General features: G+C 40.4%; 1 protein-coding gene across 1 annotated transcript in view; it reads left to right on the top strand.

The window, feature by feature from the left end:
- Nucleotides 1-14,409, top strand: part of LOC117539571 (vesicle-associated membrane protein-associated protein B-like) — a 30,556-nt gene that overhangs the window by 2,970 nt on the left and 13,177 nt on the right. The window contains exons 2-4 of the mRNA XM_034205785.1: nucleotides 7,932-8,084; nucleotides 13,384-13,487; nucleotides 13,909-13,989. Coding sequence (XP_034061676.1) covers nucleotides 7,932-8,084; nucleotides 13,384-13,487; nucleotides 13,909-13,989 — 338 coding nt within the window. The remainder of the gene's footprint in view (nucleotides 1-7,931; nucleotides 8,085-13,383; nucleotides 13,488-13,908; nucleotides 13,990-14,409) is intronic.

The following is a 14,409-nucleotide window of genomic DNA, read 5'->3' as shown; positions in this document are numbered from 1 at the left end:
TGCTCAAAGGGGAAGGGAAGTGTCAGTTGCTCTGGATGTTTGCTGAGCTGAAACTTTAGCTTGAATCTGGTGTATGTGCTAATTCTGAAATAGCTCCATGTTTTCATTCACAGAGAGTGGGCCTCTGTTAAGCACTAAAGGTTTTTTCACAATAATAGCTACTGTAGTGGCCTCATTTGTTATTTTGAGAGAAAACTTTACCTGATTGAAAAACCTGGCTTGCTGAATTTTGGCTTTTGTAATTGCAGCATGTCACAAGTTAAAATATTACTTAGATAACTGTAAGTTGGTAAACAAATTGATTAATTGTCAGCACTTTTAGGTAGTTGTTGGGGAATAATTTGCTTAGGTATTCAACCTTTGACACAGTTCATAATTTTCTCCTTTCACGTTCTCTTCTCCCATGGCATAGGTCTACGGCCTTGGGTATTGCTGCTATCTCTCTTAAGGACAGGCAGCTTGGCGCAATTATTTTCTATGGACGACAGCTCTAGTTAGATTCAGGGTCCATATTTGTTTAGTCTCGCTGATAAAGAATGTTGATTATTACACTCCCAACTAGTTAAAACCTGGAACTACAGAAGAGTTATTCAGAATTGGTTTGGCATCTCTACCGTGTGGTCAACTCGTGGCCCGTGATATGTCTTGTGAATTCTCCAGCCGAAGCTCCAAATAAACCGTCAGCGTTTGCCATCAAAGTTCCAGCTCTCCTCGTGTCTCCCTTGCCCCTTTCACTCCAAGGCTTTTCCCCGTTCTAGCTCCGCGCTAGAGCTTTTCTGGTTCTGAACCGGTTCTTCGGGTTCAGCTCCCGCTCTGTTCACACCGCTCTGAGCCCGACTGATGCTGCGTCATCGTTTGCGTCATGACGTAACCGTTTGCGTGCCTGCTTCATAAAGCCAAACCGCGCAGAACCCCCTCACATCGACAACAACAACAATGACCGATTGTATTGAAGCGCTACACGTTTTGGTTTTGCTCTGTCGAAACGAAATGGAAGAAGTGGGACGACTTTACTACCAACTTTACAGTCGTTACATGCTACATTCAAAAGTTCTTTGGACCGCCTGCTCCCCTCCAGCTTCCTCTGTACCTCTTCGGAAGACCAGATTCCCAGTAGGTAGCTGGTCTCTTTAGTGGACCAATGCTGCTTGTTAAGTTTTAGGTTTTCCATCGTTGTGTACAAACTGGATAAAACGCTGGGCTTTTGGTTGTTGTTAGAGGTTGATCCCGCCCCTGCTCCCACCTCCGACGTAAGCGTGACAATGCGGTGCTTGCTTTCTAGACCGACAACTTTTTGGTGCTTGAAACGAAGCGGATTCCGGAGCTTAGAGGTGTGAACAGGAAAAACCGGTGCTTTTCAAGCTCCAGCTCCGAACCGGCCCTGGAACCGCGTTGGTGTGAAAGGGGCATCTGAGTCCTGTTTCCAATTGCTACAGAAGTTTCCCCCTCAGTAGTCATGAGTTGGACTTTTCTTAGAATATTGGCACAAACATAAACACCAGAAGACCTTAAATGTGTTAGAGCTCAGAACCTATAGTTGTCTACTGATATACCTGAGGGTCACTATCATGTGTACGATATTATAAGATCTCGATATCCACCATATGAAAAGTAACAGAAAACATAGCCGCAAATAAATCTATTCCTCTTTCATAGAGAACGTTTTATATGCTTTTTTAACAATACAGTAAAGTTCCAATATGACTACTTAGTTTCCGTAAGTCTGTCCGTTGTAAAGTTTGTGGTATTGGCACTGTATTCGTTAAGACTTACTCACTTGACCATGAATTAGCTTTGCTCTCTCTAGAGGTAGCTTTCCTGGAAAAACACAGTCACTAACGGCTGCCAGCTATCTAAATACATTTTTAAATGCAGTTTTATGCAATAAAAAGATAACTTTTGCCAAAATAGAATATACTAAGGACTAGTGATGCTGCATATAATGAGGTTTGTTGGAATTTGCACCCCTTCCAGTAATGTGTAATGTCCTGATAATATCAAAGAAGACTCATTACACTCTTGGCTTTTTCCAAGGTCAATGCATTGCCCATATTAGGTTTTGCTCCTTTTTATTTTTGTACAGTGGTACATGCAAAAGTGCTCATATCCAACAGTTTTGACATATCTGTTAATGTCATTACCACTAAAGTGAAAAGCAAACTTTACACCAAAGTGGAGATTGCTTGCTTTTGTGGTGGGTTTTAATGTGCGTGCAATAACTTTACTTCTGAATTTATCTGGTGCCTATAAACCTCTGAATCGCAGCCCACGTCTTGTTTTTTTCAGCTGATCAAAAATGTCTGGTGTTGTGCTCATTGATGGCTATTTAATTAAACAAGACAATCTCTGCTTGAAAGTGGTACGCCATCTTTTTTGCCAGGAAAGCAGCTAAAGAGAAATAGAAAAAATGACCCAAAACTGAGACTCACTTTCTGCTGAATATTCAGAGCAAAAGGACATTTCCTCCCAAACAGTAAGACTCAGTGATGGGGTAAAAAATAAATGCATTTCAGTTCCATCTAATTATATCTTGCATGTAATATGGTGTCATATTGATCACAGGCCGCTGAATTGAATCAAATTGATTTCGTACCTTGGCAGACTTTTGGATATCAGCAGCAAATATTGTATCTTTGTAAGTGTTACTCCACATAATACGTTGTTCTTACCTGTATAAAGACACAATGATCATTGTAAGAGTGTGGACACTCATAAATAAAGAGAAGGCTGTAATTTTATTAAAACAAATTAAAAAAAGATGAACGTATATGATGATTGAGCTTGTATATTATCCATTGAGCAGATTGTGGTTAGGGTGCAAAGACAATGTTTTTATTTAGCTAACTCACTTATTGGCTGCAATCACTCATACTCTCACACTTTCTCTCTTTATTTTTGTCTTTATTGTAGAAGCCCCAGACAGTACATTACAAAGATGTGTTTCCCAATTGTCTCACAGTTTCTTCGGCCCCATTTACACGGGAACGCAAACTAAACAAACAAACCGAATTCGATATAAAAAAAGTCTTCCGTTCACACGGATACGGCTCAATAAACGTCTTCCCTTCACACGAGACTGATCGACCCGCTGGAGACGCTGTAATACATATGCCGGGCCTGTAAGTTGTGCTGTACTTCCGCCACAAAATACACCAAAAGCAGCGAAGAAGACCCCCGAGCATGGTTGCCTGGTTGCCCTTCTGTTTATTCTCCGCGTGGATTTAGCAACATGTAGTTCATGTAGTTCTCCATGTCCACCTGTTGCTGATGGTTGTGGTAGAGGAGCTGTAGATTTTTGCACTAACATCTGTAGCATGGTCAGTAGCAGTAGCAGTAGGGCGCTGGAAGCTGGGGGGCCATTGGCCCCCCCACTTTACAGCCCTGCCCCACATTTTCGCAGCAGCGGATGCCGCGGAACACTGTACACATCCCGTTTCAATAATTCCCCTCTACTCTAAAGTCGCATCTAAAAAGAACGCGATCTGATCTAGCTGTGTATATTTTGTTATTTTTGATTGTTATATTCAATCTCATTAGCTACAGGCATTTTTGAAGCTTGTAAAGGGAAGATGACGGCTCTCACTCGCCACTCTGCTGTTCCACAGCGCCGCTTCCCCTCCCTCCGCTGAAATTATGAATGTAAGCCGTATAGTAATAACACGGCAGGGTCCGTTACAGTTTGTTTTCATCTAATTTCAAATTAACAAAGTCTTGGCTTTCAGAATATTAAACTTGTTTCGGAAAATTCAGATGATAAATACAACTTTGAAGCTTAACGTCATAATTACAAGCGGAGAACAGAGTAACTTTACATCACAGCAGGCATAACAACAGCCGGTGTTTCTCGTGAGTTTTTTCCCCGGGAAACAAATGCAATACACACAAATGCAAAAATACACAAACACACACACACACACACACACACACACACACACACACACACACACACACACACACACACACACACGCGAGCTTCCCCCAGACCAGCAATCCAAACGAAAATATTTTCCCTCCGTTACTACTTTGATCATTTGCTCCGCTAATAATCAATCAGATCGATGGATTCCAGAGAAGAGGAAACTTTAAAGGCCTTTTTCTCAAAATGATGACTCGGTGACAGTCATTATATAATGTGACATATTTTGCTTAATATTTGGAGTACCAAAACAATCCTGATATTATTGGAAAGCTAGGAATCTCCTCTTTCCAACAGTGTATACAACTCAAAATGTGTCTTCGGGTCAATGCGACTGATTTCGATGGAGCAGGTCACTTTAAATTAGGTAAAATAAAGCAGGCAGACATAACAGGAAGAATATGTACATTTTAATCCAATCAAATAGGACATTGTCACACCATTCAAATGTATCCATGTACATTACAACCAATAAAAAAGCTTAGATTTGTTTATTTGTTACGTTATTTGTTACGTTATTTGTTACGTTGTTCTGTGTGTGTCAGCCGTTAACCTAGATAGATAAACTTGCAAACATGTCAGAAGAACCGGCGCATAAGAAAACAAAATACAGTCAAACTAAACTGAAATTCAACAACTTGAATGTCACATCCCTGACATCCACAACTCCGGAGCCTGGCCCTCCAACCATAGGACCAGCGCAGCCAGATGAACCCCAAAGCAGCAGCTCTGCGGCCGCAGAGACTGTCAAAACCGCCGGCATCATTGAACCGAAACAGGCTGGTTCCGACTGCATGGAGGTTTGTTGTCGGGACATTGAGACGGGCAAATAAAAGCTTATTTGGGCAAAGAGAAAGGTACTTCAATGCAGAATGGTACAAAAACAGAGAGTGGTTCATTCTTTGCAAAACCACTAAACGAGCCTTCTGTGAAATATGCAGATTTGCTGCTGTCAAACGGCTTGTAACTTTCTCCAAATGTGCAGATGACAGCTTTGTAAATACCGGAGTTAATAACTGGAACTTTTCACAGAGAGTGTGTTCAAAAAAAGCACGCTTACTTCAGTCAAACACCAGTCAACATTCAGCTTGTCAAACAAGAGCGTATTGAGTAGGAAAAAAGAAGAGACGGAATGATGGAGCAACTGCGCTGTCATGTGTGTGGGCTGGACCTGTATAGTTTAATTTACAGGAAAGGAGTGAGCAGAGGGTCGAGTTGTCCGTTCTTGTTCTGTTTTCTGTGACTATCTTCCTCCCCATGCTGAACACCCTCTCTTGTGTGCGCTACTAAAGAGACGTGTTACCATGGAAACCAAACAATGGTGTAGCTGTATTGAAGTCCGAGTGGAAACAGTGACATTTGGAGCTTTATGTTAGAATGAAACAGGTCGTGATTCACAAATCATATTTAGTCAGAAATCGGGAGAAATGCGGGAGAAATATGACCCCGGGAGGAAAACGGGAGTCTCCCGCGAAAATCGGGAGGGTTCGCAAGTATGTCACATACACACGCACTTTTTGCCCCCCCCCCCCCACTTCTGAAATAAATCCGGCACCGCTGAGTGGCAGTAGCTACTGACCATGCTACAGCAGTGAGCAGCAGAGGTGGGGCTATGGCTTCATCGTTATCAGGAAATGATCGTATAGTACCTCATTCACACCAACGGTGTTTCAGGGCCGGTTCGGTTTTCCTGTTCACACCGCAGCGGAGCAGCCTCTTAGCTCCGGAATCCAGTTCGTTTCAAGCACCAAAAAATTGTCCGGCTGGAGCAAAAACACTGCATACGTCACGCTTACGTCGAGGCGGGGGCAGGGGCGGGATCAACTCCTGAACAACAACAAAAAGCCCGGGTTTCATCCAGTTTGTACACAACGATGGAGAAACTTAACAAGCAGCAGTGGTCCACTGAAGAGACCAGCTACCTACTGGGAATCTGGGCTTCCGAAGAGGTACAGAGGAAGCTGGAGCACAATCAGCCATTGTTGTTGTTGTTGTCGGTGTGAGCTGTGAGGGGTTTCCGCGCGATTTGGTTTTATGAAGCAGGCACGCAAACGGTTACATCATGACGCAAACGATGACGCAATGACGCAGCACCAGTCGGACTCTGGGCGGTGTGAAAAGAGCCGGAGCTAAACCGCAGAACCGGTTCTGAACCTGAAAAGCTCTAGCACGGAGCTTGAACCGGAGTTGCGTTGGTGTGAATGAGGTATAGGACGCACACACGGAGCCGTTTGGCTCACCTGAGCGTTCCGTCCGCAGATCTACCCACCTTGGGACCCGTTATCGTTTCAGGGGTCCGTTTCCGCGGTTCCATTGCGGCCTCGTGTGAACGAACGGGCTATACGAAAGAGAAAAGTAGCGAATATGACCCGTTTCGTTGCCGTGTAAACAGCACCTGAATTTCAAGAATTCCTGTCCTGTATTTGACTGAATAGCAGGGCTAAACTCGGTGATTTCACACAGCCGTGTGAACCTGCTGTTTTTCCCTTTCACCTTTCCCCTCCTTCATGTCCTCATTCCTCTCTACCCCTTCAACCTTAGACATTACTCAAGGTTGAACAAAACCTTGTTTCACTGTAACCAATGTATTATGTTATAAAAATATAGATGATCAAACACTAACAGAATTAAGCTGTTAAAGAAAGAATGAAAAAAAAATGTAATCGGCCAATTGAATAGACAGTTCTAACACAGCACAAGTAGTTGATACAGTGATGTATAGTGAAAACCTTAAAAAAAGAAGTGCTGCAGTCTGGATAAAAACTCACACAACCTCAGCTCACCTCATAGATTTAGCACAGTCTCATTTTGCTGTAGCTTTTGTTGTAAGAGCTTTCTGCGTTATTGACATTCTGTTCAGCTTAATGCATTCAGTCTTCCGAAAGCTTTAGAGATATGCAACCTGCATCAACAAAGATAGCTTTAATTACATGTATTTGATGCCAAACTGCATCAGCTATTCTGGTTATGTTGCTGCAGTAGCAGAGATCTTTGATCTATAGATTTGTAAACACCATTTACTCGGTTACGGTTTTGGTAAATAATTAAAACTGGAATTGTTTTTGTTAATCAAGTAGTCTAAATCAATCCAGAGAGAAATGTGAAAAGAAAAAGCAGATGGCTCAGTTTACATTTGTGATTTATTAACAATAATCCAGTTGTCATCAGTGTGTGTTACTGAGACGCTGTATTTTGGGTTTTCATTTGAGAATTTGACTGACTTTATTTGCATTGAGGACAACTTCCAGTCAAACTTATTAGAAAGCTGCATTAGTTGAATTGGCGGGGAAACCCTGTTTATCTAAAATGTCAGGTCACATAAAGGAGATTTGTAGCAGAAGGTCCATATTCTGCGCAATAGATTAATTTTTCTATAATTGAAGTCACATCTTGTTAGGCTTTGTCACATATTTTCAATATGCTTTATCTAATGGTATTTCAGTGATCTAATTTAAAAGCTTAGAGAAGCTTGTTTTCTGTTGTGTTAAATCTGTGTAAATCTGTGCAAACTTTTCTAATATATTCTGTTGTGGCAAAGATCTTTTATATTTATATCAATATTTATATGTATATAAAGAGGTTCCCCAGCTTGCTTGTTTTATTTCCTCATTTATTTATTTGATATGCTTTTTTTGCAGCAGTGGTCGATGATTAATTAGCCTTTTGATGACTAAGGGACACTCATTTGCTTTGGATGTCTCCGACTGCACACACATATTACGAGCTTGTTTGATTTTGTATGTCGGTGAAAGATTTATTCTGGGCATGTGTTATTTTCAGCAATTTGGCATTCACGCAATTCAAGTGACAAATAGTATTTTGAGATTTATGTGTGTGGTGTGTTGGATCATAACTCTTTATAATGTGTTGCCATTTATTGTGACTTGTGTAGATGTACGTTTTGGCTTCAGCGGTCTTTTCTGATCCATTTTGTCTCTGGAGGACATTGAATAATCTTCTTAAAGAAAACATCACTATAGAGTTTTTTGACATATCCACCTTATCTTATCCACAGGTCCATTCTCAGACGTGGTCACCACAAATCTCAAGCTCTCCAACCCTACAGACAGGAATGTGTGTTTCAAGGTGAAGACGACAGCGCCGCGCCGTTACTGCGTGCGGCCGAACAGCGGAATCCTCGATGCAGGCACATCAATCAACGTCTCAGGTAATGATTGATGAAGTAGGAATGAGAAGGGGCCAATCAATTCTGATTATCAACAAGCATATAGCTGCTACTGTAGCGGAAATGTTAAGTGTATCTCAAGACAAATTACTTGACTGTTTTAAAAGGGTGTTTTTTAAGTCTTATGACACAATTTGTGGCTACAGCTCCGCTAACATGAGGATTGTGCAGTCTTTTTCTGGATGCCTCTTTTTCGTGTGACTCTTGGTCAGAACGTAGGCATAGCATATATGGTACAGTGTGAGTCTGTGTGGAGATTTTAAACATGATTGATATGGAAATTATATTTTTCGTAGCTCTAGTTGCTACAGACTTCAAGCCATCTAAATGTCAACAACTCTGTAAAAAACTGTTTTTATTTATATCTTGATTTTAAAAACAAAGCTTCTGTGACAAGGAATGCAAACTATTTTATCTCAAGTATCCTGAATGCGCTTGCATGTTTTTTCTAAACACACTGGTCCTCTCCCGTTACCCAGTACACCCCCACCCCCCGCCTGGCAGGCCTCATTCCCAGCCGTGCTCTCTGAGGGAGACAGGTACAGTCTAGTGTTTCCACACTGTGCCACCTCTGCCATTTACAGCCACAGACTCATTTTACAACCTCTCCTCTGGTGTCAACAACTGCGAACCGAGACACCAGGGCCTCCAGTCAGCAGTGGGCGACAAATCAGCCCAGTCCGCTCCGTCGGATACCTTCATTTTTCACTCTTATTAGGGTTGAGAAAGGTCACAGATTTGAGTCCCAAAAGGAGATTACATTTCTAAGTATTGTGTCTCTATTAGGCAAACATTAAGGCTACGGTCTGTAACCTCTTTATGTCCAGTCTGTCTTCAGGGAGAAATCAGTAAGCTGTGTGCTTAACAGGATAACAAGCCGCTGTGGGTTCGTATCTTGCAGGCATTGTTTGCTTTGAAATTGAACTAACATTAAGTTACTTTGATGGAAAGCCCAGGTTTATAATAACACCCCTGATTCTGATGTCAGCTCCAAACCAAGTTAGGAGTGGATTCCAGTTTCCATTATAATTGACTTAGATATCCAAAGCAGCACATGTCGGGCCATGCCACCTAGAGTCAAGAGGTCTGTGCACCAACACCTTCGTAAACTAATAAACATGTATTTCAATTTGCAATACTCTGTCTGATGCCAAATGGCTAAGCTATTGTGCTATTACTTTAAGGGCAACTCATTACTTAAGGGCATCTTGTGTACATTGGTCCAATTTTGAGCTTAGACCGCTGCAATTTAATCACATTGTGCCAATTGGCATTGTTTGTTTGACTGCTATGATTAAATTGCATTGAAGCATCACTTGCATCTTAAAACGTGACTATCTGCAACAACAAATAATCCAAATGAGTCCCTTGACATTAGGAAATAGGACAGAATTTGCTCTTTTAAAAAATGTCAATGCTGTCATAAGACAGCTAAAAGAGATTCAATGTCTTACCTGCTGACACCTGACAACTCTTTTTAACTGGACTATATTCAACTCATTTGTTAGACTTCAAGGACACATACAATGTATACAAACATAACTTGCTTTTTTTACAAGGAAACTCCACCGGGCAACTTATTTAAGTGCTCTTTCTTCTTTTGCTCGTAAAATGAATTGATAAACATCAATGAACACCGGACTGTTATAACTGAGTGACACAAACACTGCTGGTTATCATTCCAACATAAGATATAAAACATGTTTTTTTGTAAGGACATGCTGAAAATAGTTGTCAAATAGTCATTCCCAAAATAACATTACACTATCATTATTGAGGTATTCAGGCAAATATATATCAGTTTTTGTTCTCCATTTAAGAGGATTGCATATGATCTGTGACTTGTTTCTGTCCAGTTTGTCTCGTATATCTGGCCAGTCACTTTTAACAAATGCTACACAGACAACCACTTGCACTGGAAAGAAAAGATAGTCTCCTACATGTTACCTTCAGACCCCAAGATGTTTCATTTGCTGGCTCAGCTGAGGATCCACACGGTGCGTTTGAAGCTCAACCCAGCTGTAACTGTATATGTTCAACGTAGCCATGACCACAGGAATGTTTCTGAGGCTGATTGGTGTTTTGTAGCAGCATCCAGTGGAAAAAAAAGTGGCGTGAATGTTTCAATAAGTCATGACTGCACACATATCAAGCTTTTTCTTGGAATCTGTCAGTAGTTGAGTTTGTCTGACATGCTACAGTATGGACTTGTTATCATTTCAAGGAAAGCAGAAATAAAAATAACATACTTTAATAAAAGAATAACAATTATTTTGTTGCCTTTTGAATCAGTTTCATTAGCTTGCCATGAAACTCATTTTCAGTGTGGCTTTTGTCATGAAGGGGCAAGACATTGATTCTCCTGTCATAATTTATGTCCAAATTAATAAAAAATGTATTAAAATATGTTAAACACAAGGTCTAATATTTAAAAGCCTTGTACACTTTTTGTTGCCCACCAGCTACATTCCTATAACTTGACCTATAAGTGGTGATTCCCGCAAAAGTGTGGTGGATTAATGTGGTCAACTCCTGGGCTATTCCCATAGACTGTATTCCGCACCCTAAAATAGGTATGCTGCTACAGTATATACGGTAGGTTGTATTATTTCCCCTTTTGAATTAAATTGAATTAGATGGACCCAGGAGAGCCAAACCAGAAGTGTGAGATCCTGCTACCCTGAGAAGCCTGAATATGAGTTAGCTCTTACATCCTGGTGAGTTTTCCCTCAAGGCCTGTACCCCAACAACAGTGGTCGACTTCACTCTCTTCCTCATTCCCACGCTATACTGTCTCCGTAGGTCTGCTGATCTTTGACCAGGTTTTTGTGTTGAGTAATATTGAACAAAGTAGACTGGGAGTTCGCTTTTTACGATTAAGGCTTCTCTGAATTGGTGTGAAAAGGTTACTATTGTTATAGCTCAGGGTGTAACCCCTATAGACTGTAAGTAACAATGAGCCGTATGGTGTCATGTATCATGATGTAACGTAACCTCTCATCTAGTTTTTCAGTTGTTGATGAGTTCCATGTTTTGGTTTTCAAACAGATTCGCTCATCTTTTGTTTTTGGCAAGTTTCTTTATTTTTGTTCTAATGTCAAACACAGTTTAGGTTTTCTTATGATGCTGAGAATTCACCTTAAATAGGTCATGGAAATGAAATGAGGTCTCATGTTGTATGCTTTTATTGAAACTGAGTGACATAATGCTTGGAAATGGAAATGTACGGCACATTCTCCTGTCAAGTTTCTTGTGTTGAGGAAAAATCGTGTCACAAATTCATGGTTTTGTATGGGTTGTAGCCATGCATTTTGTCACTAACAAAGCTATAGAGTAGAACTGAAACACTTTGTTTATCAATCAATTAATCTGTTGGTTAAATGTCATTAAAACATTGAAATACTTCTAGCTTCTTAAAGGAATACTTTACCTCAAAGAGAAAATGTGTGTATCATTTACTCAACCTGTTTATTATACTACATTTTTGTATTCCCTTTAAAATATTAGTTGCTTTTTCTAATTTTTCATTTAATTATAAATGTAATATATTTAGGTGTTCACTGTTTGATGGTTAAAACAAAACATTGAAAGATACATTTCAAATATTTTCTGAAATGCATTGATAATGAAAAAAGACAATTTGTTTGTGCAGACCCTATATTCATTATGTTCCATGGGTGGACCTCTGTAATCACTTCAAGGTATATGTTTAGTGCTTTTCCGTTTGAGCATCAAGTCTCAAGGGACACAATATAATTAGTGACAGGAAAGAAAAGTTGTTTTGCCCCCCTCCCTCACCCCTTTAATGGTTCCATTTATCATCAACAAGCAGGCAGGCGATTGCCATCCTGCTTGACCGTGTTAAACACAATTAGCCTCTGTGAGTTTTATAAATGATTGCCCAGTGTGAAAGAATGCTAAATCATGTCATTAGCAGAAGTAGCTTTTTATTAAATATGTGTTCAAAGGCTGCTTATTAAAGATGATTTAATTGTTTTCTTTCCTCCTCTGTGGCAGGGCTCTTTCCATCTCAGGCTTTGGCTCTGGGGGAACTTACATTTAAACGTTATCCACTGTTGCTCAAAGAACTTACATGCCTTCCTGCCTCCATTCTCTCGTGGCGTCCCCTTGGACCTGAGGTGGATGGCCGTGCAAATTGGGTCTGACTGAAACAGGACGTTCTCAATCTGTTCATGCCGTCTGTTTCTGGTTTGCGATATTGAACTGCTCTGATTGCTGTAATGGTGCACTACATCTCTGAGGTTTCCACTCTAGGGAACATTGGCATGTGCCATATTTGAAAACCATCCTGATGGCTACGCCGGCCATGAAATTAGGAGGTCATTTGTTTCTTATGGAAGCCAAAGAATCACGCAGACGTTGTAGATATAGTTGGTACTGATGTCAAAATATGCCATTCAATTACACCCTCGTTTAAAAAGTCAAAGGAGAGAAAGATCATCCATCAATAGCTCTTTTCATGCTCCTCTGCACTTCCAACCTTTACTTGAATACTGACATAAGAAAGTGATCATTGTAAATCATCGTTGCAGCTTTGAAATACCTTCTTGGTCATTGGAAGGAAATCAAATAACACACCACTCACTGGGAGGACTAATGTGGGGATGGGCTGAAGTCCTATTCCAACCCCACACCTGCTTTTTGTTAGAGCGATATGTAATGTTGAGAAAGAAACAGACAGGGTTGGAAGCTGTTGAAAAGATTACCCCCCGGGGTATTCACAGTTTCGTCAGTGTTTCGCCGTCATGGTAACACAAACTTAGAAATAAATCATCTCCACCGCTTTTTCCGAGCAAGCCTTGAAGACGTGGAGGACCTAGTTTCTTTTTGACAAACACATGGGTATTTGATACTCACTAATTCCTATTTAATCCAAGGAGTGGACGCAGAGTTGAGAAAGGGAGAGAAATGGAAAGTTGCTGACAAAGAACAGTATCGGCTTATACGCTGGAGTTCGTTTTGTATTTGGGGCGGCAGATTTTAACTCACAACTTGAATTGTATTCCTGCTTGTCTGCCCCAGTTGAAGTGATACTAACAAGACACATTCTCCTCAGTTTACTGAGAATGGTAGGTCAGAATGAGATTGACAAAAAGGGAAACAACTGAAGGATTCATAACAACAATGAAATGACTGAAAAAAGGATGTGGGCACTTGCTGTTAATACGTCATCTTAACATGTTGTCATGTGAAGTCATGTAAAATAAGGGGCTTTATAATAGGATCATAAGTGACCTTGACTATCCTTTTGTAATTTCAGTTATGCTGCAGCCTTTTGACTATGATCCCAATGAGAAGAGCAAACACAAGTTCATGGTGCAGTCCGTGCTAGCACCTCCTGACATGACCGACATGGAGGGAGTGGTGAGTGCATCTTCTTCCTACAATCACGTTTCACCATCATTTTCCTTTTACTAACTTCAGTGTTTGCAAATGCTTCAAATGTATATTGCAAAAAACAGACACTGGATCAATCAATGAAATACATGAATTTAATTTAACGAAAGAAAAAGGAATGTTGGTTATTAAACATTTGATGCCATATTATATATAATAGAGCCATACAGTGCAGATACCTTATTTGTAAGTTCAAAATCAAGGCATTTTGAAAGAATGTTTAATATGTCAACATAGCCAAAAACTACGAGGGTTGTTATCTAAGTTGTTGTTCTGCTGCAAAGAGCCATTATCAGCAGTCTGTTACAAATGGTCCCTTTGGTCTTGATCACATATAAATGATTAATTGGTTGACTTTTTCTTTATCTTTGGTCCTCTCTCTCCTCAGTGGAAGGAGGCTAAGCCAGATGAGCTGATGGACTCCAAGCTGAGATGTGTTTTTGACATGCCAGTGGAGAATGAAAAAACAGTAAGTACATGCCGTGACACCACTCCTCTCCTCTCCTCGCCTCACCACGTCAGCTCTGGTTGTCACTGCAGATCACAGATCAGAGACACTACAGGGAGTGATGCGTCACATTAGTACCACAAGCAGTGAGAATGTACAGCAAGTTAATATTGTCTAGGAGGAGTTTATTTTTGACTGGCTCCTTGTATATTACCCAACATATTACACAGCTGCTAACTAAATAAATCCTACAACATTGGACACAAAATAAAGATTTTCAAAATTTCTTTTTGTTTTTATGAGAAAAAATATTGATTAAAATATAAAAGATATAATAAAATATGTTATTCAATTTCTATCAAGCTGCTGGTGTTCAGCAAACCTAACACATTGTTGCATCTTTACTGCTTATTTCTGTAGAGTGCATTTCTATGCTTGTTC

The sequence above is a fragment of the Gymnodraco acuticeps genome, unplaced genomic scaffold (genome assembly GCF_902827175.1).
Source record: "Gymnodraco acuticeps unplaced genomic scaffold, fGymAcu1.1, whole genome shotgun sequence".
NCBI classification, from domain to species: Eukaryota; Metazoa; Chordata; class Actinopteri; order Perciformes; family Bathydraconidae; genus Gymnodraco; species Gymnodraco acuticeps.
Note: the sequence above shows the minus strand (reverse complement) of the source record. Positions and strands in the feature narration are given on the sequence as shown.